The sequence below is a fragment of the Scyliorhinus canicula genome, chromosome 11 (genome assembly GCF_902713615.1).
Source record: "Scyliorhinus canicula chromosome 11, sScyCan1.1, whole genome shotgun sequence".
Classification (NCBI taxonomy): Eukaryota; Metazoa; Chordata; class Chondrichthyes; order Carcharhiniformes; family Scyliorhinidae; genus Scyliorhinus; species Scyliorhinus canicula.
Window position 1 is genome coordinate 116,665,574 of NC_052156.1, and position 26,438 is coordinate 116,692,011.

The 26,438-nt window shown below is 45.9% G+C and overlaps 1 protein-coding gene across 10 annotated transcripts in view; it reads right to left on the bottom strand.

The window, feature by feature from the left end:
• LOC119973313 (non-muscle caldesmon-like) overlaps positions 1-26,438 on the bottom strand; it is a 254,592-nt gene that overhangs the window by 44,892 nt on the left and 183,262 nt on the right. For all 10 annotated transcript variants that reach the window (XR_005462272.1, XR_005462273.1, XM_038811175.1 and 7 more), the window contains 2 exons: positions 11,140-11,581; positions 4,841-4,971 (listed from right to left, as the gene is read on the bottom strand). Coding sequence is in view for 8 of the 10 variants with exons in the window: in XM_038811175.1 (XP_038667103.1) it covers positions 4,841-4,971; positions 11,140-11,581 (573 nt within the window). In the remaining 2 variants the exon portion in view is untranslated. The remainder of the gene's footprint in view (positions 1-4,840; positions 4,972-11,139; positions 11,582-26,438) is intronic.

Consider the following 26,438-nt stretch of genomic DNA (forward strand, 5'->3'; position numbering starts at 1 on the left):
TATTTGGCATGCTGAACATCAAAGAATGCATTGACACGGAAGCCTTTGCTACCATCCAGATTAAAAGCCTACAGATGCAGGGTCAGCATAAGCCATATGCAAAACTGGATACCCGTGCATGTGCAAATATTCACCCACTATGCACACCGAGAACTATCTACCCACAGAAGTGGAAGTGATGATTTAATGAACCCATGCCAAACTCACCTCCTACAATGGCTCAGGAATTCAATCCCTGGGAACCTACGAAAACCAACCCCAGATATGTTACATTGTGGACACCGCGAGTCCAGAGATTGCAGGTCTACTGGTATGCAAGAACCTGTCCTTGGTCACCATTCATGGTGTTATGAAGTGAATGACGGGAACGGCAGACAATAAGGATCACTATCAGAAACGGTTTATACTGGGAGATGATCACCTAATACTGTAACACAGATCATCAGCCAAGAGGCTACACAACACTGTTTGACCTAAATATGTATACCTCTTCCGAGCCTGCAAACTTCATAATGGAGAACCAACGTGGAATTACTATCCAGCAAATAAGTGTGGACAAACCTCCACAGTCATTACTCATTGATACTCTCAAGAGATTATGATGTATTATTCAAAAAGCAAGGGAAGATGAAAGATGCCCATCACCGGCATGCGGGAAATGGATCACCTAAACTGAACATCAAACAGAAAGTTTGAATAAAACACCCAATTGATGGTACGTGGAATGCAGCGGAAATCCCAAATAACCGAATAATCCTCTTGCGAGTTGAACAAAGTCTAAAATGCAACATAAACAAAGCACCCCTGGCCAGCATTCTGAAATTGTACAGCAGTTGACAGCAAAAATCATTGTAACTAAGTCTGGATAGATAAGTAAAGCAGCAATACACTTCAGAGATTTGTAAATGTATTGTTTTGTATGATAGTGTAATGATTATTTTGACATAATGTTAGTTTGTTTTGCTTTCACATAAACAGCTTGATTCTTTAAAGGTAAACTTTTAGTTTAGAAAAAGGGGGATGTTGTGATATAATGTCCAAATACCTTTAAGGAATCATAATATCTTGAACTACTATCAATCAATACCACAACAATAGGATGAGATGTATTAATCCCATGATTTACAGGCAGTCAGCAAGTAGCAGGACCAGGAGTAAAATGTGTGCGTAGTCATATTCTAGTGAAAATTATCTGTATATGTTCTTATAAAGAACCCACATTATTGTTTCACTAACACTTGCGTATGACTAGTACATTTACCTTGAAAAATAGTAACGAGTGCAATCGCTGAGAGCTGACACTACAAAAGAATTGCTATATTTTCAATGACGTAGTTAACAATGTCATGAATGTGAGGTTTTATCAGATGGTTATGTTTTAAACTGTTTCCTTTAATTCAATGAAAAATGGGAGAGTGGAGAAGGACATGTAACCTCCAACAAGTTTTGGCAAGCAATAAGCCCATGTGACCTAGTGGCCATGTACAGGAGCCCAGAATCAAAGCAAGTACCAATTCTCAGCACCTGGAGATAAAGAAAAAGGCAGCTAGCTTTACTGCTACCAGACTAATGGACTTGGGACCCTGAATATGGAGGTACGAGTCCCAGGAAATCAGCAGCTGTTGTGAACTACAGCTAAAGGCTATTTTTTGTTAATACCAAGCAGGTTGCTGGTGGGAGCTCATACTCTGAATTGAAGAGATGGGGCCTGTGGAGATTTAAGGACGCTAGAAGATTCACCTTGCCGTGTCTGTGAGTAGGAGTCACAGGATCAGACCTGACTGCCGGAAGTCAGTTTGGAGATTTTCAGAAGCCCTCTGGCAAACACTGGATGTTATGGCTGTGCAACGGGAGAAGTGAGCCTAATGGAAGCAGGGAGCAATTTTGGACAGGTTCCTGAAAATACTACAGGTGGGATTTACCGACCCCAGGCCGGGTCGGAAAATCACCGGGGGGGGGGGGGGAGAGAGAGAACGATTCACGCGACGTTGGTCCGCTGATTCTCCGGTGACCGGAAAATCAGCGTCGGTTAGGGGCCGTTCTACGCGCCCCCCCCCCCCCCCCCCCCCCCGCGATTCTCCGCACGGGATGGGCCGAGTGGCCGCTGAGATAGGCCGAGTCCCGCCGGCACTGTTCACGTGTGGTCCTACCAGCCGGGACCTCGGGGTTCATCCTGCGGGGCACGGCCTGGTTTGGGGGGGGGGGGGGGGGGGGCGGGGGAGGGGGGAGGGAGCCTCCACGGTGGCCTGGCCCGCGATCAGGGCCTACCGATCGGTGGGTCGGTTTGTCCTGGTGGGGGTCTATGTTCCTCCGCGCCGGACCCCTGTAGCTCTTCGCCGTGTTGAGTCAGGGCCGGCACGGAGAAGGATACCCATGCGCAGACGCGTGGCGCCCGACCCGAAGCCGGTATCGGCAGCTGGAGCTGCGCGAGTCGCTCCAGTGCCGTGCCGGCCCCGTGTGGCGCAGGATCGCTGCTCCTAGGGTTCTGCTGACGCTGTTGTAAAACGCAACGGCATTTACGATGGCATCAACACTTAGCCTCAGGATCAGAGAATGCCGCCGTACCATTCTGCAGGGAATATTGTATAATGTATAAACATGGCATGGCGTTTTGAGTCATGTTAGGAATTCGAAGTGGGGTTATTTTTTCAATAGTTTAGCACATTAGCTTCCTAATAGTCATATTTTGGATGATGGTGATTTTAGTTTTTTGCAGTAGAAGTGTTAAAACACAAAATCTGGTCATGTGATCCTGTTGTGCAATTGTGAAATTGCATTTTAAAAGTTACCAGTCTCTACGAGGATCATTACAATATCAATTCAATAAATAATTGTGTGTGCATTCAGTCTGTTTCCAGGACATCATTAGAGCAAGCTGGAGTGTCAGTGGGTTACACAATGTCAGCATCTTTGAATGGTCCCTAAAATAGCAATTGTTCTAAATTTATCAATCTCAGCAATGAATTCTTCAAAATACTTCTGCAAACTTTGCCAGACAGTAGTGAAATAGAGAACACCAGCATTATTTGCTACCACTGAGCCAATTTAGGGACTTTAAAATATCAAAATGTTCTAAACATTTGGATTAAAAGGCTGGCGTGTGTAATCAGCAGATAATAGCATTTACATATCGCCGCTGGAAGGGATGAAGGCAATGTGGGAGGAAGAGTTGGGAGAGGGTATGGAGGAGGGGTTCTGGTGTGAGGTGCTCCGGAGGGTGAATGCCTCCACATTGTGTGCGAGATTGGGGCTGATACAGCTGAAGGTGGTGTATAGAGCACACCTTACAAGGGCGAGGATGAGCCTGCTCTTTGAGGGGGTAGAAGATGTGTTTGAACGTTTTTTGGGGGGGGGGGGGGGGGGGGGGGGGGGCAGAATCACGTTCTTATGTTTTGGTCCTGTCCACAGCTGGAGGATGACTGGAAGGAGGTTTTTAAGGTAATCTTTAAAGTGGTGCACGTGAAACTGGACCGGGTCCTCGGAAGCCATATTCCGGGTGTCGGACCAGCCGGGGTTGGAAACGGATGCGGAGGTAGATATTGTAGCCTTCGCCTTGTTGATCGCCTGAATCGGATCCTGTTAGGGTGGAGATCAACCTCTCCACCCTGAGCCCTGGCTTGGCATGGGGACCTGGGAATTTTTGACACTTGAGAAGGTCAAATTTGAACTGAGGGGAAGGATGGAGGGATTCTACAATTCATGGGCGTTATTCATTGTGCACTTTTGAGAACTGGATTACATCGAACATTGGAGGTGGGGTTGCGGGGTGTTGGGGGGAGGGGGACTGTATGTGTTGATGACTATGGGTGATTCCTAATTCCTTTTTGTCATTTGTTTATGTTAAAATGCGGGCGAATGTTTGGTGCTTTGGTGGGAGGATGGGATCATTGTTATTTTTATTTTTTTTTAAATAAATTTAGAGTAGCCAATTCCATTTTTCCAATTAAGGGGCAATTTAGCGTGGCAAATTATCATTATCATAGAATTTACAGTGCAGAAGGAGGTCATTCAGCCCTTCGAGTCTGCACCGGCTCTTGGAAAGAGCACCCTACCCAAGGTCAACACCTCCACCCTATCCCCATAACCCAGTAACCCCACCCAACACTAAGGGCAATTTTGGATACTGAGGGCAATTTATCATGGCCAATCCACCTAACCTGCACATCTTTGGACAGTGGGAGGAAACTGGAGCACCCGGAGGAAACCCATACAGACACGGGAGGATGTCACAGACAGTGACCCAAGCCGGAATCGAACCTGGGACCCTGGAGCTGTGAAGCAATTATGCTATCCACACTGCTACCATGCTGCCCTGCGATCCACCTACCCTGCACATCTTTAGGTTGTGGGGGTGAGACCCACGCAGACACGGGGAGAATGTGCAAACTCCACACGGACAGTGACCCAGAGCCGGGATCGAACCCGGGACCACAGCGCCGTGAGGCAGCAGGGCTAATCACTGCGCCACCGTGCTGCCCGGGATCGTTGTTATTGATATGTAGTTTGGCATTACATTTGTTACAGATTATTGTTTAGGATTATTTGGGAGAAAATGTGAAAAAGGAGAATAAAAATATATATTTTTAAAAATATTATATTTGCATATGTTGACTAGTGTCACTCCATAACGTTATGAAAATTATGAAAACACACCAGCCTGGCAATGCTACAGTGGGCTGCTTATTTCATTTTTTGCACAGATGCTGTTGTTTGTTAAACCAATAAAGAGCAGGAACTAAGGTGTGAGTCACTCGATTCAATTAGTATGTCATTCCAGATGCATCATTCAAAATCCTAGAGACAAGTGTAAATGAAGGGAATATAATACTTCTGCTCTTACCTCAACACTCTTTCCATTTTTTTGTGTTTCTGTGCAATCTCTTCGTGGAGAGCCTCTCCGTTCTCCGGGCCTGCTTTTGATACCTTCTTCTCTGACCGCTCAACAATTTCTTCCTTCCATACTTGGCTTTTCTGCAATTTTTGTTTTTAAAAATAAAGACAAGGGGTTGAAACATCATTAATCTGTTGTGTAGATTTAGCTTTGATTAATTTTTGTTAGATTTAGTGTTCTTGAAACAATATCAACCAATCACAGATCGTTAATGCCAGACCCCTAGCAAAACATTGCAAGGGCACGGTTTATTTTGCTGACTTCCAAGTCGCAAAGACAGCTATTGGGCAAGGTGCTGTTACTTCATCAAGAATGTATTAACAGGACACCCACAGTCTCAAAGTAAAGTATTCCTTAAAGATAAATAACCTCCAGTATTAATGAGTGACAACCTTATACAGTTTCTAGATTGGTACCATGTTGTATCCCGCTTAGAAAACTGTTACAATACCCAATATTGTCCTGCTTTTCTATAAATGCAAAGTGGCTGAGGGGCCATCCTAACTCTTAACATCAGGTCGGCTATCTGACTCGCATCAGTGCCTTGTTTTTAGTGTTAGATAATTGACACCATATCCTTCCTCTCATAACATTAAAAATTAACTGTGCTGGGAGTGCAACACTGCACATGTTTGATGTGAGCTCATTGTAACTCTGAGCTGACCATACAGTTCACGCATGCCAGCTGCGCACTTCACTGTACAGATATTGGTCTCAAGTAGTGATATGACGGTATCCTTAGATGACGCTTTCTGAATATCGGGCTTATTAAAGTAAACGCAAGGCTGCAGAACATTATTGGTATTTTATTGTTAAACCGGATATTCTGTGTATATTTTTATGATCTTTATCATTACTGTACACAAATCATTGAGTTTTACCTTCAACCTTCCCCTTGTATACTCACTAATCTTCTTTATTTGTTCCATAATATATATCAAAACATAGCTTACATCAGCAAACAAATTCGAAAAGCAGAATCTAAAAGCTTAGCTGATGTTTAGAACTCTTGTTTCATACTGAGACGGTCATGGGCTTCAAAAGTGATAGTTCAGAATTTAAACTGACACTTCAGTGTTGTCCTGTCAAAGTGCTACACTGTCAGAAGTGTGGCCCCTTGGGGAAGGTATTAAACAGAAGCCATAAATTGGGATTGTGATAATTAAGCAACACTAAAATCAAAAAGCTGATTGAATCAAGAAGGCGCATTCAGAAACAGAACCTAATTAAGGAGATTGTAGAAGAAAGATGTACTCACTATAAGACTCTTTTTCCCCATAAAAGTACAGCCTTTACCACTACCCCAGGGATTACTTGTCACCTCTGTGCTGAGAGGAGTGGAAACAATGATGATGGGCATGGGGAATGGAGAGTTTGCTGGGCTCCACCTCCTTGTCACAATTTCTGTACTCTGTGATTTTCTTATTGGATTAAAATTATGTTGCACCGGGTCAGTGACCCTCCTACTGTACTAAAGTAGTCTGCTCTAAGGGCGTTGGACTGGGGTGAGCACAGTAAGCAGTCTTACAACATCAGGTTTGTTTCGAATTCTGAGGAAGGAGCAGTGCTCCGAAAGCTAGTAATTCGAACCAAACCTGTTGGACTTTAACCTGGTGTTGTAAGACTTCTTGCGCGGAAGATTGAAATCATTGGAATATATCTAGACTGACAATAATGATGTTGATAAACATCCGTGTACATTGATAGAATAAAACTGCTGCTCATTTCTTTTCAGAAAAAGAGAAACTAGACTTCAGCAACATCAAAAGTGAAATTGTGTTTTTAAACTCGTGTTCTAAATGTGTTATTCAACAACATTCAATTAAAAATATGTGAAGGAGGATGGAAAATAAGAGCTAAGTGTATAATGCACCAAGTCACCATCGGTTGATTTGTTTCTTGTAAGGTTTCCAAGGTCCATAATTATTTATTTTAAGATTACTTCTTCTTGCATTTATGAGCACATTTTCACTGGCGTCTAATATTTCTGCTGTTTGTTCCAGCAGAGCTCCAATTTTATGCTCTATTGATCTCCCATTCTTTCGGTCGCTCTCTAGTGATCCTGCCAGCAAGTTCAATTCCCTTCATTAAAAACAATATATTCAGAATGATCTTTTTAGATAAAAAGAAGGAACATGCATTTATATTAAACCTTATCCCATCCTTAGGACAAGTGATTCATGGCCAAGAAATTATGTTTGAAGTCATTGCTGTTTTGTTGGTAAAGGCAGCAACCAATTGTACACCAAGATCCCACAAACCTTTCAACTGTTCTTGGCTGTGGAAGGGACATTGGCCTGGATACTGGTCTTTGTCACGGTGCCATTGGATCTTTCTCAGGAGTCGGGGCAAGAAGGCCTTGGTTTAATATCACATCCTAAAGGCTGCACGAATGACACAGTGGCACTCCTTCAGTACGGCACTGGAGTATCAGCCTAGATTAGATTTTCAAGTCCTGGGGCGGCATTCTCCCCTACCCGGCGTGACGGAGGGTCCCGGAGTAGGGGAGTGGCGCCAACCACCCAGGGGTCGGGCCTCCCCAAAGGTGGGGAATTCTCCCCACCTTTGGGGGCCAGCTCCGCGCCGGAGCGGTTGCCACCAGAAGACCGGCGCAAAAAACCGGCACCCCCGGCAGCGGGGCTGGCCGAAAGGCTTTCGCCGGTCCGCGCATGCGCCGGCAGTGACGTCAGCGGTCACTGCCGGCACTTGTGCGATGTGGGGTTCTCTTCCGCTTCCGCCATGGCGAAGGCCGTGGCGGCCGCGGAGGAAAATAGTGCAGCCAGGGCACTGGCCCGGAGTCTGAGCGGGGGGCCCCGATCGCCGGCCAGGCCAACGTGGGGGCACCCCCCGGTGTTCGATCGCCCCCCGCCCCCCCAGGACCTGCTCGCGCCGCTGATCCCGCCGTTCCAGAGGTGGTTTAAACCTCGGCGGCGGGAGAGGCCTCCCAGCGGCGGGACTTCGGCCCATCCGGGCTGGAGAATAATTAAGCCTCAATAAACAATGGCATCCTGCCGGCGCCAGCCGTTCTCCGAGGCGGGCGGCGGGATTTGAAGAACGCCGTTTTATGGCGGGAGGGAGAATTTTGAACATGGCGGGAGCGGGATTATCGGCGCCCCCGGGCGATTCTCCGACCCTGCGTGGGGTTGGAGAATTTCGCCCCTGGAGTGGGACTTGAACCTGCAATCTTCTGACTGAGCGATGGGAGTGCTAGCAACTGAGCCGAGTGAACCTATGGAAGCATTGCATTAAAAGATTTACGGGTTCAAATTAAGGTTTACAGAAAGCGGAAGTTTTATTTAAAAAAATAGAGACATCCTTAATCGGAGCTTCTGCAAATTTTCTAGAAGAAAATGCACCGCTCAGGGCTTTATCCAGCTCAACTAAATACATAAAGTAAATAAATAAATGAATTCAGAGTTAGGAAATGTTGCAACTGCACTGGGCTTTGGTGAGCCTACTCTGGCACAATTTTAGTCTCATTACCTAAGAGAAGGATATAAGGCCACTGAATTGAGTCCTGGGAGGAGAAGGATGTCCTATGATGAGAGCATAGGACTCTCATGGAGAAGAGAACACCTTGCAGAGACGGCGAGAAGAGTTTTGCAAGAATGGTTCTAGAGATGAGTAACTTCAGTCATTAGGATATATTGGTGAGGATGGGACTGTTCTTGGAGAGAACGAGGCTGAGAGAAAATTTGATAGAGATGTTCAAAATCTGCATTTAGAGGTTGGGGGTAGAAATTGTTCCTGCTCATAAATTGATCAAGGACAAGAGGGCATAGATTTAAAGTGATTTGCAAAAGAAGAAAATGCAATGTGAGAAAAAACTTCTTCACACAGCAACTGGTTCGGATCTGGAATGCACTGCCTGGAATGGTGGAAGAGGCAGGTTCAATCAAGGCATTCAAGATGATTATTTGAATAGAAACAATGTGCAAGGGTATGGGGAAAAGGCAGTAGAATGGAACTAAGTCATAATGCTCATTTGGAGAGTTGCTGCATACACGATGTGCTAAGTAGTCTCCTTCTGCGCTGTAATAATTCTGAGACTCTGTGTAGAACAGAAATGCTGGCGCAAGCCTGCAGGGCTGAATAGCCTATTTCTATGGTGTAAAATTCCATGTCATTCTTGGTAACTTGGAAAATGACTTGCATAATAAAGGGAACTACTGACTCCTGAATCTAAGGCGGAGCTCCAAACCATGAGGGTAGGCTTCAGACTAAAAGTGGAACTTTGTAAGTTTGTGTGAAATAAAACATTGTTCTTAATTGCTGCCTTTCCATTATTGATGTTTTGAATCATTCCAATAGATTTTTTTTATTAAGCTTATCGACAGCCGGGGCAGCATGGTGGCACAGTGGTTAGCACTGCTGAGGTCTCCCGTTCGATCCCGGCTCTGGGTTACTGTCTGTGTGGAGTTTGCACATTCTCCCTGTGTTTGCGTGGGTTTGGCTCCCCGCAATCCCAAAAAATGTTCAGGTTAGGTGGATTAGCCACACTAAATTGGCCCTTGGAAAAAAATGAATTGGGTACCCAATTATTTTTTTAAAACAAGTTTATAGACAGGCCACCTACAGTTTTCTGTTGGTGAGCTAGCTAGCTCCTTCTGACATCTTTCGCTTCACTCTTCCCAAAACACTATTGCTGATATATTCACACCAAACGCAGACACGTGACACAAGACAGAGCTGGGGACGCCATCAAGCCAATTCTGGGATTTGGAGCAGGATGGGACTGTAGGCATAACACGTGCCAAATAAGTCAGTGGGGAAGTTGCATGCGTCCCACAAGGAACCGTAGTCACTGGGTCGATGATTTATCTGTTTATTTTAACCATTGTTTAAAAAAAAAGATAGGGTAGGTTTATAATATAATTGTAATCTTATGCGTAAAATTTACTGTCTCATAATCTCTCTCTCCTGCTAACATTGATTCCGATCCCATGCTCTAGCCTAGTACATGAAGAATGAGTATTGACAAACCGTTCACCTGTGTTGGGGGTCTCAGCAGAGTCCAGTTCTCTTCTCACCGAGTGCCTTCTCATACACGGTGAAGATAGAATAACAATCAATAGCAAGGACCCCAACTATCTTCTTATCTTCCTCGATCCCAGGCCCCAGAGGCTCTAACAACCCAACTGCAGACTTAGCTGAGATTAGCTCCTCAATGGTCTAGTAGGTGAAAGCATTATAGCCATTTGTGCCAAAACAAAATAGATCCGACTCCTGTGTTTAGCTAATCTTATTCAATAAGAAATCTACTTTGTGGTTCCCCAAGTTCAGACTGCCTAGGGACAGAGATGTGTCATGGGTGATAGTGAATGGGCAGCCCATTTTTCACCCAGCCCCGCTTTACATCCAACCCTGCAGGTTGCTAATTTGTAGTCCCCAGTCTTGCAATGCCTCCCCAGGTGAATGTTTCTACCCCTCAGTTTCAACTTTGAGAGAAACCAGTCAACATTCCAAAGCAATCTTTAAATAAAATGATGTATTACAATTACAACAAATGTTCCTCCAGCACCAGCATTGCTCTTCTACCCTGGAACTCAGTTTGAATCTCATCCAGACAGACTGGATAAACATTTCCTCTCACCCTTGCCCATTAATGGTTATAAGTGAATTGAGTTCTTTAACATTAATCTAATCAGCAGAAATATCCAGAATATGGCACTGAATATGGAAGCGTGCAGAGAATGGAAATATGCGCAGTCACTAACAAAGATCAGGCTGAAGTGTCGAGGCAAAGTTACAGGAATAAAATTGACTGCAGATTATTTCAGAGTCGAAGTGTTGAGTTCATAGCTACTTCAAAATTAAACACCAAGCAGTTAACTAACTGAAAACAGATTGAAGTAAACCTTCCTGGTCCTGTGCAGTGGGGATTGGGAGAGGAGGATACCATGTTGTCTGGTTTTTGGGGGGGGGGGGAAGAGAAGAAACACTACGTTGTCTGGGTGCAGCACACCGAGAAAAAAAAGATGAAGGAAGTTCACCCACTAGCTTAAAAGATGAAAAATTGAATGGCCTGTATTGCAGAGGTAGGGACTTCCTTGTGCAATTGTCCTTCATACACTCCACCAGGTGATCCAACTCACTCAGACATAGGAATAGGCACACCTACCCTAAATTTATACCTGCACGCAAGTTAAAATTTAAATAAAATGATGCAGTAAGGACATGTGAGCTGAGGGAAAATGATTAAAGTAATGGTTGGCATTTTATTTGTAGAGATGCTCATTTTACTGTACCTTTTCAATTTGATATGGTTTTTCAATATTTTCTTCTACAATCTTCTTTTTTGGCATCACCACCTCTTCTGGCTCTGGCTCTGGTTCTGGTTCTGGTTCAGGCTCTGGTTCTGGTTCAGGCTCTAGTTCTGGCTCTGGCTCTGGCTCAGGTTCTGGTTCAGGCTCAGGTTCTGGCTCAGGTTCTGGCTCCAACTCTTGCCGCCACTTGTTCCGCTGGTTGTTTTCCTCCTCCTCCTCCCTCTCCCTCTCATTTCTACGGATTTCTTTTGCGGTATCGTGAGTTTCCTCTTTCGCTGTTATATCAATTTCCTGTTGGCGCTCCGTGGCCTCTTGAAGACGTTTCTGGCGTCGCTCTTCTCGTTTCTGCATTCGCTCTGCAATATCATTGTCTTCATCCATCGTAATTTGAGTTCTCGAAACCTTGGTTTCTTCATCCAATGCACTGTGATGGAAGAGGATTTATTGTTACCATATTTGTATTACACACTTATGCTCATATGATTTTAAAGGACAAATATTACTTTTAAAAGGACCCCCACAATTTCTTAAATGTTTTCAGTTGACCAAACTCCACACTGGAATATTACTCTTTAAGTGTATGTGTTTCTCACTTAGCCAATGCTGCTGCACCAATATGTAAAATTTAAAGGGTTTTAACACTAATTAAATACGTTTTGAATGCCATTTCAAACAAGTATCCTCGTTACTCCACTCATTAGCCTCCATATCAACCTCCATCTTTCCCTTTTAACCTTTTTGTTGCAAAATCCTTTCCTGCTTCATAGGATGAAGTGAAACAAATTCACAATTTTGTGGAAAATGCTGCAAAATCGGTGAGCCTGGTCACCCAAAGTTGATGCTTTGAGGGAGAAAAACCCTGCAATGACCTTGTCTCCCTCCATAAGGGTTTCACACACTTTTAGGCCTCAACCTCAGTCTTTACAGAAAATGGTACAGTTCCTTTATTGCGCTGCTTCTTCCCTCTTTAAGAAATCCTGCCAGAGTTCTAGGGGCCTTACAGTAATGGACTCCCTCTTTTTGTGAGAAGGATCCTGTCAGAAGTCTGTTCCGCACGGCAACTAAACCCAAACCCAGAAAAAATGGGTCAGGGTTGCAGTGAAATCACAGCTTTGAGTGGAAATCCCACCCTGCCACTACCCTGCGAGGAACAGGAAAATGCACACTACTTCACCAACTTCACAATTTATCTCTATGAGTGACTGTCTTTCTTGATCGCAGCAACTTATTGAGCAGTTATCAGTGATGATAATTGAAGGGTGACCAAAACCAGCGACTATAAATATAAAACAGTCACAAAAGTATCCAATGAAGAACTCAGGAGAAACTTCTTTATTGAGAAAATGGTGAGACAAGTTGGACTTGCTCTGGAGCAATTATGCTAAATGGCATAGGTGGATTTACGGAGGAGCTAAATAGGGAAATTAAGGAGAAAGGAATGAAATGATAAACTGAGAGGGAGCACAGAAGGGGGCCATTCGGCTCATCTTGTCCACGCCAACCCAGGTGACGTTTCTAATCCCATCTTCTCTGCTTCCGCCACCGACTAAGGGAGCAAATTCCAGATACCCGCCACACTCTGTGAAAAAGGTTTTTCATGTCCCCTCTAATCCTTCTGCTACTTAGGTTGAGTCTATTGCCCCTGGTTCTAGGACTCTCTGTCAAAGAAGGAAACAGGTTTGGGATTCTCTGACCCCCTCCGACGCCGGCCACGGGGAGCCCCCACGGTGGCCTGGCCCGCGTTCGGGGCCCACCGATCTGCGGGCGGGCCTGTGCCGTGGGGGCACTCTTTCCCTCCGCGCCGGTCTCTGTAAGGCTCTGCCAGGACCGGCGCGTAGAAGGAATTCCCTGCGCATGCGCAGGAAACACACCGGCGGTTCTGCGCATGCGCCAACTCGCGCCGGCCCTTCAGCACCGGTTGACGCAGCGCCAACCCTGCCGGCGCCGGCCTAGCCCCCGGACGTGCGGAGGATTTCACAACGCCCAACTCCGGAGTGGTTTGCCCCACTCTTGGCGCCAGCGTCGGGCTGTCCCGACAATTGCAGGAGAATCCCGGCCCAGGTTCCTCCTGTCTGCTCTATCTCTACCCTTCACAATTTCGTATACCTCAATCATGGAACAGAGAAAAGAAAACAACCCCAACCTCTCCAGTCTCTCATCTTAGCTTCAATTCTCCAGCCCTGGCAACATTACTTCTCGAGCTATTACAAGCCTCCTGTAATGTGGTGACCAGAACTGCGCACACTACTCCAGTTGTGGCCTTACCAGTGTCTTATACAGTTCCATCATTATATCCTTACTTTTGAATTTTATGCCTCTACAAATGAAGGAGAGCATTCCATTTGCCTTCTTGACAATCTTATCTACCTGTACAGCTACCTTTAGGGACCTGTGCGTTTGCACGCCAAGATCTCTCACTTCATCCATCCTTTTCAGTATATTCGCATTTATTGTGTATTCCCTTTTACTGTTTGACCTCCCTAAATGCATTACCTCACACTTATCAGAGTTGAACTCCATCTGACACTTGCCTGCCTACTCCACAGCCCATCTGTAACATTTTGGAGTTTACAGCTATCCTCTATAATATGCAATTCATGGCCAACTTTTGTGTCGTCTGTTATACGAAGTAGAATGGGAGGAGATTCTTGGAAAGCACAAACATCGGCACAGTATTGTTGGAACCAACAATTCTACGGACACGTGCTTGTAGGATTAGAATAGCGGTTTTAATATACTCACAACAGAGCCAGCCTATTAGCCATTGAACTTTCGGTGAACTGGCCGGCTGACCACATGGCACTGATCTTTATACAGCAGCTCCAGGGGGAGGAGTCCTGGGCGGAACCAAGGGAGAAGCCCAGTACAATTCTCGAGCATTCCCAGAGCTACTCCCCCTGGTGGTCAGGTAGTGAAATTGCACTTACAATATAGACACATGTATATACAGATTATAATCCGGTGTGAATCACATTCACCACAAGTATCGCTGCGACTGGGTGGAAATGAAGAGGGCCAAGTGAAAAAAATGGCCTTGACACTGTGCTGCCAGAAATCTTACACTTGTTTCTGCTTTCCTACTTTCCCCAATTTTCTGAGGGCGGGGCACCAGCGCGGGCCTCAAGCTTGCATCTATTAAGAGGCCAATTAACACGTTGTGGACTTATTAATAATGTATCTCCTGAGGCTCCCCTGGGACATCTTGATTCCCTGTGGTGCAGTGGCAGGCTTCAGCACAAATCCTCTCCCTCAAGACAACCAGCAGCCTCAATGGTCTTAACTAATTTCCCACCAGAGAGAGGTTTTGACACAAAAACAGACCCAGCTCCCATTTCACAACTGTAAGAGAAAATCCAATCCCGGTGTTCCGAAACCGTTTCTGTATTACAAATTCAATGTAACTCTTTGTGATGATTTGACAGTCCAAGCTTGCTTGATTAACTTTAGTGTCTTTATCTATGCATACAGTACTGAGCCATGATAATAAAGAATCATATTAATGTACGTGGATGTTAATAGATTCCAAGGCTATTGATAACAATGTCAGTAACATCACTGATACGGGGTCAAACAATTTTGGGGAATTTTGAAATTGGAAATATGCAAAGCGTGCCCTGTAAAAGGTTAAATGAGTATTATCATTCTCCTGGGAGATTATGGAGTAGTTCAGAACTGTTTAAAATATATTATGGATCTGTGGGATGTGCCAATAGTCATTCCCATCAATTTGGCATTGCATATTTTAAAATCACAAACACCAGGGCAAGATTCTCTGTTAGAGGGTCTATGGGCTGAATTCTTCCGCCCGCCCACTTTAAGATTGCGATGGGCGGAACATGGACCATGTAAAGGTCCACTGACCATGGGCGGGAATTTCCGAATGCTGGGTGGGCGCTGCCGGAGAAACCCCGCCCTATATTCTCTCGCCTGAGCTGAATTGCAACTGATTTGCGTTTCCACTGGGAGCGCAGATCAGGAAGCAATTCCCAATCCTTCGGCACGCAAATTTATGCGTGGTGAGGATTGCGAGGGCTTTCCGACGGAATCTCGCTATTGGGCCGCCATTTTGAATGGCCACCTCCAACCCTGCATCGAAACTTTGCCCCCCCCACCCCAGATTATCTGGTTTCCCCCCCCCTTTCTCCAAGTACAGGGTGACCTGACCTACCGCCCCACCCCCACAGAGCAACCCCCCACCCGCCTTCCCCACTGCCCCCAAGACCCTATACATAGCCACACCCCCCTCCAGAAAACCCTTGCATTCTGCAGGAGGTAGGGGGGGTGTGGCCCATGGATGGACTTGGGGGTCAGCCCCCCCCCCCCCCAAGACGTTACCCTCTTTGCCCACCCGAGATCCATCACACCAGGTACACATTTGTCCATGCCTGTAGTGATTCTCGCTCATGTGATTCCAGCCCAGAGGACCGGAGAATCGCGTAAGCCTGGCGGATATGGTGCCCAGTCCGCTGAGTATAACTCATTAGCATCCTCCCGCTGGCAGGGACTGGAGCAATATAAAGGGCCGGTGCTCAGCACTGACCTCATTTTTTTCACTAATGCGGGATTCTCTGCCTCACCAGGAAGTCCGCTACGGGCAACACGAGGCAGAGGATCCAGCCCCAATTTCTTGAGGGTGGGGTTTCACCTCACTCATCTGCTGGCATAAAAGTGTGTTGACAGCATCTGTACAGTTTCCTTGGCTCTTCTGCAGAAGTTGCAATAGAACTGTAGGAGAACATCTGAGGAAGCTTATATCGAGTGCATGGCATTGTCTGCTGCCATGATTAAAAGGCTTTTTTCTCTTCTAAGCTCCAGCCAGCCAAGCCAAACTTGTGCTATCTCATGTCCACAAACACTTTCAAAACCTTTTGAAGAAACTTTTATTTTGGCACGATTGTGAGATGGAATAAAAAGAAGATAGGCTGTCATTCACATTCAACGCTTGTTATTTAATGAACCAGCTGATAAAAATGAAAAGAATGTCAAACCTTGAAAGGCCATTAGCACCATGAACAAAATTCTGCAGATTTTGTTCAAAAAGCAAATACCAATGACTAATTCTTAGATTAGCTTGTTTAACTGCAGATATAAAACCCATTACAAACTCTCAGAAAACAGGATTGTCCATGAGAAATTACATTTTAACTCCAGATGACTTTCCCCACTGCTAAGCAATACTGAGCCAAAATATTGTTCATTAGTCCAAATTAAAAGCTGTGTCATCCAGTTAACTTTCAGATTGTCCCTGATGAGCATTCAGGGGTTGATGAGGTTAAGTGGAATCATATCCATTTATGGTTCGTTGTGAATCAAAATGAATGTTTTCTCAAGAATCGTAAGATCAGGTCAGTAGCAGGTCAGGGGTCTATTCAGTGACTTAATATGAAACCAATGTTTTTTTTGAGCAATTACCAACATTCACACATGGATTTGAAGATCAATTCTCCAAATGGGCACAAACTATGCACAAATACCAGAACCAGTTAATACCAAGTTTGTGGACCCCACGTATCTTCCATATATAGGAAGGCCATTATAAATGATCTCATTTCTCTTTATTTTCATTAACAGTGGAACCGTGTGTGTTGAGAGGACCTGGTTTGGCTCTGCAAGTTACTATTAAATGAAAATTCCAGTTTTAAACACGTGCCAACACATCATTTTGTTAGTATTTGCACCCAAATGAGGGACTCTGCATAATTCTTGGAATCTGAACCCAACCTAGGGTAGACCTGATGTATTGCCAGTATCCATTAATCTTACACGCAAAATATTCCAGTGACCAATAGTAAATTAATCTTAAAACTCTTGGGGGCTAGAATTCAAAGGACGCCACAAAAAATATTAGATGGTTTATGAACTGCCACTAAAGAATTGAGAAACTGATCAATACGTTTGAGTTAATTAGCTAAAATGTCGCCCCAAATACTGTGCATCTTTCTGGCCTTCTTGGATCACCAACAGCAAATAAGTAACAAGTGGGGCGGCACGGTGGCTAGCACTGGTACCTCACAACTCCAGGGAACCGGAAGCCAAATGGCAGCTTTAGTCCAGCAGTGCTTCTCTTAAACCTTAAATCATTCCCTCCTTTGTCCCAATATGTGTAGCAATGTCTTGAGCTGTTTAGGCTCCATATTTTGGAATGACCTCCCAAAGCCATTCTGATCTCCTCTTTCCTGAACTCTTCGCCCGGCCATTCCATAAAACCCCTCTGTCCTCGTCCTCCCTGTCATCCTATTTAAGTCGCACCTTGACTAAACTTTTCCTTACTCCTCCTGTGGCTCAGTACCTTCTGATTGTGCCGCTGTGAAGCACTTTGGGACATTCTCCCACGCTACAGGTTTGTTATAGGAGGTCAGATTTCTCTTGTTGTCCATTTCCACTGCACATTGTTTTGCCCAATAGGGGAGCTCCACGTGTCTCTCCCCAACAGCTACATTTAAATGTTCAGCCTGCAAAAGCAGCAGGTGTGTCTAAAACTCACCTTATTCATTCCACTGTTAATACGTTTCAGTAGGTGGCAGGGAACCACACAAAAATGTTTTGAATCAGGTTTGTCCCACAATGGGAAAACAATCGATGGGGTGCCATCCCCAGGAGGTAGGAGGCTCTCCCCTTCCCCTCTTGAAGTCTCACATTGCTGTGCTCCGTACTTTGGAATTAAACTGTGAGCTGCATTTCTAATACTGATGTGTCCGTGTGGTGCAATTTCACTGTAAAATTAGTGTAAATTGGGCATGAATAAGCATCTAATCAATCCGTTTCTCCAAGCGATGGACGACAACTTAATAGTACAGACTATGTGTGCTGAATGGCCTGTTTTAGTAATGGATATCCTTTGTAACCTCCCTCCCTCCCCATCTCCTTCCTAATTCTTTTCCATTTTCGCAATAGGTTTCAAATTTTGGTTGGTCTGCTTGAACTTCTATGGTCTGGGTTCTGCTATGAAGTCGTACATCACAGATACATTTAAGAGAAAGCCAGGTAAGCACCTGAGGGGTAAAGAAATAGAAGGACATATTAATTAGACTAAATGATGTAAGGGAGAAGAAAGCATGTGTGGAGCATAAAAAGTGAGAGAGAAGAAATGGTCTGTTTCTCTGTTGCAAATTCTATGTAAAAAGTAATGGCATGATTGCCCCCAAATCAACAACATACTATGAATAATGTACAGTGATAATGAGTAGAATTCAATTACTCACTGACTTCAATCTAATGATAATCAAATGATTTCAAATGATGGGCAATTCAGCCGCGCCCCATTTCTTGCACCTTCCATTGCTTGGGAGCCTCATGGGCGGCATTCTCCCCTACCCGGCGTGACGGAGGGTCCCGGAGTAGGGGAGTGGTGCCAACCACTCAGGGGTCGCGCCTCCCCAAAGGTGGGGAATTCTCCCCACCTTTGGGGGCCAGCCCCGCGCCGGAGCGGTTTGCACCAGAAGACTGGCGCAAAAAACCTGCGCCCCCGGTGCGGGGCTGGCCGAAAGGCTTTCGCCGGTCCGCGCATGCGCCGGCAGTGACATCAGCGGCAGCTGGCCGCTGACGTCACTGCCGGCGCATGCGCGATGCGGGGTTCTCTTCCGCTTCCGCCATGGCGGCGCGGAAGGAGAAAGAGTGCAGCCAGGGCACTGGCCAGGAGTCTGAGCGGGGGGCCCCGATCGCGGGCCAGGCCACCATGGGGGCACCCCCCGGGGTTCGATCGCCCCCCCCCCCCCCCCAGGGCCTGCTCGCGCCGCTGAGCCCGCCATTCGAGAGGTGGTTTAAACCTTGGCGGCGGGAGAGGCCTCCCAGCGGCGGGACTTCGGCCCATGTGGGCCGGAGAATCGCTGCAGGGGCCTCTCCGATCGGCGGGGCGAGATTCCTGCCCCCGCCACTTCCCGGGTGGCGGAGAATCTCTGCCACAGCGGGGGCGGGATTTTAGGCGCCCCCAGGCAATTCTCCAACCCTGCGTGGGGTTGGAGAATTTCGCCCCATAACTGGAACAGTGATGATATAACCCTTTCTTTCTGAGCATATAACCCTGCTTCCATGTAACGAGACTCCAATCTGGGAACACAGCCCTGCTAAATGTTGTGTTTATGTGAACAGTGCACAAGGTCTGATAAAGGTCAGATGATGTGTTTCATTCCTGAGCATACAGCACATCAAGATGACTAAGTGACTTTTTACACGTCACATTTCTTTGTTGTAATACAACAGGCCATCAGGACAGTGATAAACAGTGTTATTAATTTCAATGTCTGCATGAAGTAACATCATTTGAAATGAAATGAAATGAAAATCGCTTATTGTCACGAGTAGGCTTCAATGAAGTTACTGTGAAAAGCCCCTAGTCGCCACATTCCGGCGCCTGTCCGTGGAGGCTGGTACGGGAATCGAACCGTGCTGCTGGCCTGCTTGGTCTGCTTTAAAAGCCAGCGATTTAGCTCAGTGAGCTAAACCAGCCCATTTAAGGTTAATTGCACCAAATCATCCACAAACTGATAAGTGATTCCAATATCTCTAGCTCCAGTAACAATCATTTGAAAGCTTCCCAGATGACGAAATGAGTACAGTGTACTCAGTAAGTAACTCACACAGAACAAGAAAGTCCCAAGCTTGATTGTCAGCCAGCGACGAGATGAATTATCTCACCAGGTCAGTGATTTAGCCATCAGTTAATGCTCCCGAGATGAGAAAACAGCCTGCTCTCCCACGATCTCTGTTGTAAATGTCTCTGTCTGTGGCGGACAGGATCAAAGCTCAGCTGTAAGCATACATCTTTCAATTTAGTAGGCTGTATTCACTGATTATAATGCAGCCTGCTTTACACTGTGGTGACCAAACACAGATCGAGTGACCACTTTGAAGAAGACGTCAATTCAGTCCACTTGTGTAACCCCCGAGGTTCCACTTGCCGATCATTTTAATTTTCCACCTTGCTCTCATGCTGACCTTTTTGACCTCGGTCTCTTGCAGTGTTCCACTGAAGCGCAACGAAAGCTCAAATAACAACACCTCGCCTCTCAATAAGGTATCAACATTGAGTTAAATAATTTCAGACTTTAATCTCTACACACCCTCACGACCCCTCATTTATTTTCTTTTTTACATTGCAGGTTTTGGTTTTGTTCTGGTTTTCACCTTTTTTTCTATTTGCTTTTGGGTGTCAGCTCTTCATGATTTTGCCATGCACACCTCCTCGAGATACCTCTTTTCATAGAATCAGGAAATCCCTACACTAGAAGCAGGGCATTCTGCCCATCAAACTATACTGACCCTTCGAATTAATGCTCTACCCATGCCTATCCTAGTAACCACACAACCTAATCTGCACATCCTTGGACACCAAGGGTCAATTTTTTTTTAATGCACCGGAGCACCCGGAGGAACCCCATGCAGACATGGAGAGAATGTGCAAACTCCCTGCAGACAGTGGCCCAAGGTTGGAATTGAACCCGGATCCCTGGCACTATGAGGCAGCATTGCCGCCCTGACTTGTCCCATGACTGCACCCGTTAGCCCTGCACCGCCACTTCTTTTTTCATACAATCTCTCCTGTCTTGTAACCTACCAATGGCCTGCCTCTTTGTTCTTCCCTCACCTTCCCCATTTCCACTTGATTAAGGCACATTTTGACATTGTTTTTGATTTTTCCCAGTTCTGATGAAACATCATTAACCTGAAACATCAACTCTGCCTTTCTCTCTCTCCACAGATGCTGCCTGACCTTCAAACATATCCAGCGTTTTCGGTTTTTATTTCACGTTTCCGAAATCTGCAGTCTTTTGCTTTTGTACGGCTCAGCTAAGATGTCCCCTCGCGTTGGGGGTAATGTGCTGACCCCCTGGTGTCAAGGTGAAGATAGGTTGTTTTGGAAATACAAGAGATGTCGGTTTCCCACGGAACCATATTTCAACAAGAAGTCAGCACCTTCAGAAGAAAGGAGGAAAGTCTTGTCCCAACCCCCTTCTCCAAAAACCCCCCCAGATTTCTTACATGTCATTGAACAGCCATCGGGAACCTCTGCTTTATCCCAGTCTAAACTAAGGTACCCATAGAAACATAGAAAAAATAGGGGCAAGATTAGGTCATTTGGCCCTTCAACCCTGCTCCGCCATTAATATGATAATTGGTGATTCTGTATCTCGCCTCATACCTCTTGATGGCACCTTTAAGGCCCATTCAAGCTAATCTCAGCACTCTTACTGCTGGCTAGTTGAGATCAACTCTTGCAACATAGGCTGAAAAACAAGCCAGCACAACCCATTATAAATTAGCTTGGAGGATACAAAAATGTTTTGAGAACTGATTGTAATCCAACCTGCATTACTTTGAGTTCAGAGCTCCCTGTTACACTGCACAGGTAAAAGCCTCTCACTCTCCATATGCATGTCAAAATACAATGGCCAGAATTCTCCGTTTGGGAGCCCATGGACGGGATTCTCCATCCCGCGCCAGATTTCTGGTGCGGCGCACCCCTGGGATTCTCCGTCTTGCCAGCCGGCCTGTGGGGTTTCCCATTGTGGCCAGTCCCATGCCATTGGGAAAGCCCGGGTCGCCGGCGCAACAGAGAATCCCGACAGCGGAGAATCCAGCCCTATGTTTTTCCACTAGATGTGACTTGGAACTGATGAAATTACAACCCAATTCAACATCCATTGCCATGCAAATTTATGCATGGCTAAATATATATGAGGAATTTCCGAGGGAATCCGACTATCGGGCTGCCATTTTGAGCATGTGGCCCGATAGCAAGGGCCACGGCTCTCCCACGCATTGCAAAACAGCCCCCCCAATCAGACCCCCACCCCTGGATTTTCTGGATTCCGCTGCCCTTCCTTCAAGTGAAGAGGGCTAAGTATTGTCAGTTTCCATCTCAGCACTTCAAAATCATTCATAGAATTTACAGTGCAGAAGGAGACCATTTGGCCCATCAAGTCTGCACCAGCCTTTGGAAAGAGCACCCTATTTAAGCCCAAGCCTGCACTCTATCCCCGTAACCCAGTAACCCCACCTAACCTTTTGGACACTAAGGGCAGTTTATCATGGCCAATCCACCTAACCTGCACATCTTTGGACTGTGGGAGGAAACCGGAGCACCCGGAGGAAGCCCACACAGTTACGGGGAGAAAGTACAAACTCCACACAGTCAGTCACCCGAGGTCGGAATTGAGCCCGGGTCCCTGGAGCTGTGAGGCAGCAGTGCTAACTACTGTGCCACCGTGCCTCCCAAGCGTGAAGAGGGTAATTGGAATGGACTTAACTCTCTTTGGAGTGGTTGATGTTTGTAAACATTGTGGTTGCATACTCATTCATGGAGGATGGTGAATGAAGCAAAGCTGACATCTATGTTTATGGAATTCTCAATCACAGTCCACTGAGAAATGAATGAATGGCTTGCAGCTAAAGGATCCGAGAGGTTTAAACACAGTTCACTGCTTTTATCTTTCTACGAATGGTCGCGTGGCGCTTCCTCTGTCTGAGCCAGCAGGTGTGTGCCCAGGTAAGTATTACAACAGTAATCTTTTTCATTGCCCCGGTCTGGGTTGTTCTCTAGCTTACAGACAGGGGTCTCTTTTCTGCGGGGGTGTGTGTGGGGAGAGGAGGGGAGGGGTTCCTCCTATTCAGAGAGTTTCTGGGAGTGTCCCTCTAATTAGGGGGGGGTCTCTGTGGCGGGTCCCAATATTCAGGGGGTCTCCCTATTTAGGGGTCTCGAGGGCGCAGTGGGTTCTCATAGTGGTGGAGTGGGCAGGTCGTGCATTGTGGGGAGGGGGAGGTGGAGTCTGGCCCTCAAATGGACTTTGGGTAACTCCCTGATGGAATTACTCCTTTGGCCCACTGCGAAGTCCACAATATCAGGTACACGTTTGGAAATACTTGTTGTGAATCCTGCTCACTTGATCCCCGGCTCAGAGAACCGAAGAATCATGAGGTCCCGGAGACTCTGGTGCCTGGCCCACTAAGAGGATACAAATCGCTCATTAGGGCTCATTTGCATCCTGCCACTGGTATGTGGGTGTGAACCCCGATCTTGCCTCAAGTGTGGGGGTGGAGCATAGCGGTCGGTTCGGCGCCTGGTGCGAAACTCGATTTCGGCCGGACGCCGATTGCGATTCCGGCATCGTGGGGTGGTGATTCCCAACCATTATCTGCTGTTAATATGTGAATAAAAGAGACAAAACATCCTTTTGCAAATGAAAAGTCGCTGGATTACTAACATTCGTCCCTGTTGCTCGAGTATCCACAAAAAAAAAACAAGCTGTATTTTAAATCTTCCATTACATAATTTTTGATTGTTACATATCCATCTGATAGTCTAATGTAGGTGTATGCTTCACACCCAGTCTATGTTTGAATTTGGATGTTCAGGAGGAAACCTGCGTAACTATGGCAGTTCCAGATTACAACCAAGCCTCTTTTGATATATATAAACTTCATAGCAGGAGGCGACCATTCGGCACATCGAGCCTGCAGCTCTTAGAAAGAGCACCCCACTTAAGCCCACACCTCCATCCCATCCCTGTAACCCAGTAACCCCACCTAACCCAAGGGCAATTTAGCATGGTCAATCCACTTAACCTGCACATCTTTGGACTGTGGGAGGAAACCAGAGCACCCGGAGGAAACCCACGCACACACGGGGAGGACGTGCAGACTCCACACAGACAGTGGCCAAAGCCAGGACTTGGCCAAGCAGAGACTAACAGTGCAACAGAACTGAATGACAGTCAAAAAGCAAAAATTGCACAGATACTGGTGAAATCTGAAATTGAAACACAAAATTGCACATTTTGGTGATAAAAACATTTATCACCATTCGCAACTCCTCAGACACTGAAGTACTCTGTGCAGTCGGACTGGAACAACATTCATGCCATACAATTGTCAGGTAATAACCATTCCCAACAACAGAAAAAACAATAATTTCCATTTGACATTCAATTGCTGAATCCAACACCATCAACATTTTGGGGAATACCATTGACTAGAAATTCAACTGGATCAGCCATATAAATACAATGGCTACAAGAACAGCTCCGAGGCTTGGAAATCTGCAGCAGGTAACTCACCTCTTGAGTGCCCAATGCCTGTCCACCACTTATAAGACACAAGTCAGGAGTGGAATGGAATACTCTCCACTTGCCGAGATGAGTGAGGCCAACAACACTCAAGAAGCTCGACACCATCCAGGAGTAATCCGCACAGATGGCACCCCATCCACTGCCTTCAATATTAAATTTTTCCACTACCAGTGTGCACAATCTACAAGATGCACTGCAGCAAATCACCACGGCTACTTTGACAGGACCTACCAAACCCATGGTCTTTACCACCTAGAAGGACAAGAGCAGCATATGTGTGAAAACACCACCACCTGCAAATGCCCCTCTATCTCACACGCCATTCTGACTTGGAAATACATTGCCGTTCCTTCGCTGTTGCTGGGTGAGAATCCTAGAACTCCATTTCTAACACTACTGTGGGTGTATCTCCCCCTCATGGCTGGCAGCGGCTCAAGAAGGCAGCTCACCACATGCTCAAGGGCAATGAGAGATGGACAATAAGTGCTGGCCAAGCCAGCAATGTCCAAATCCCCAGAAATAATTTTTTTGAAGTACTGAAAGAGCTCAGCAGGTCAGGCAGAATCTGTGGAGAGAGGAAGGCCGGGTTATAAATTCAGGTCATGATCTTTCATCCTTAATCCACAAATGCTGCTGACCAACTGAATTACAGTTGTGCTTAAGGGTGCTTAAGATGATATCTTTTCAACTAAAAATGTTCAGCTACCTTATGCGGTTGACCCCAGTCATTTTCAAAGTAGGTTCTGGTCGAACTGTTTTTTCACCATCATGTTCAGTCTTGCAACACGATTATAATATGATTTGAGTGCAAGCTGGCAAAATTTGGTGTCTACCGAACATTGCATCTAATTAGTTTTCTCACCATTTTAAAACAACAGGATACTGCAATCTGAATCTTCTGTTGTTTCTCAGTCTCCCTTGTAAAGTTCATGGGCTGAAATCCAGAACAAGTTCCCAAACTATTTCGGGAATCTTATCCGAGCCTTGGCTGGGTTAGCTGGCATCCTGCTGCTATCCAGAGACATCTGATTTTATTAACTTGGATTCTGCAGATGTTGTTTTAATTTAAAGTTTCAGCACCTTTTAAAAATGCTCTGGAAAGAGAGACTTTTGGGCAGGGCTATGATATTCGATGTCAGTGCTACCGAAGTGAAAAAAATCAGCATCAACCCTGAGTCGCCGCACCAGCCGTTCTAATATTCTGCGAAGTGGACCACGACAGTCCCAAGCTGGAATGACGTTAAGAAGCTACCTAGTATTAAGAGGCTGGTGAAGCCAAAGCGGTAGTGACCAAATATTAGCTGGGGCTTCTGAGCAAAGAGATGAGCATACTGCCTGTTGGAAAGTGTGCTAAGCTCGTGGCCCAGTCCACTTAGCTCACAGTTCAGTCAAAACCATTGCGACCAAAATCACAAAACACACTAATATTTAATTTTGATGCTTTGGATTTTGAGTGAAGAAGATTGCTGCAGGGCGGCATGGTAGCGCAGTGGTTAGCACTGCTGCCTCACGGCGCTGAGGACCCGGGTTTGGTCCCGGCACTGTCCATGTGGAATTTGCACATTCTCCCTGTGTCTGCCTGGGTCAAAGGTGTGCAGTGTAGGTGGATTGGCCACGCTAAATTTCACCTTAGTTGGAAAAAAAAAGAATTGGGTACTCCAAATTTAATTGAAAAATAGGAGATTCCTGCAATTTTAAAAGAAATATAAACTTTTAGTTCTTAGACTCAAAACAGGTTAACGCTGGTTTAGATTTCTGGCCAGGATCTGTGCTGCACAATTCCCTAAATGCATTATTTTATTTCCACGAATATTTTTAAAATGCACCTTTTAAAGGGGCAAAATGAAAGGATATTGTCCCATTTTGAAATTGTCTTAATTCCTTTCAACTTAAATTAATATTTTATGGTGCTCAATACGCTTTAAGTACTGTTCCAATTCATGTTGCACAAGAGATACAATTAAAGCTCTAGGGCAGGGTTTTACAAACTGTGGGTATTGACCTGCGGGTGGGTTGTGGGCAACTGTTGGGAGGATAGCGGATCGATTGCCCGCAGCGTTACCGATGGTGGGAGAAGCGCCCAATGGCCACGACCGGGTTTTAGGAATGCCGACCGCCTCGTGCATGTGTGTCCCCTCAGGTGGAACCGGCAGTGTGCAAGCCTGAGGTCCAAGGCCCTACTCCCCCTGTCTCTGCTCACCCTCTCAGCCATTTCGG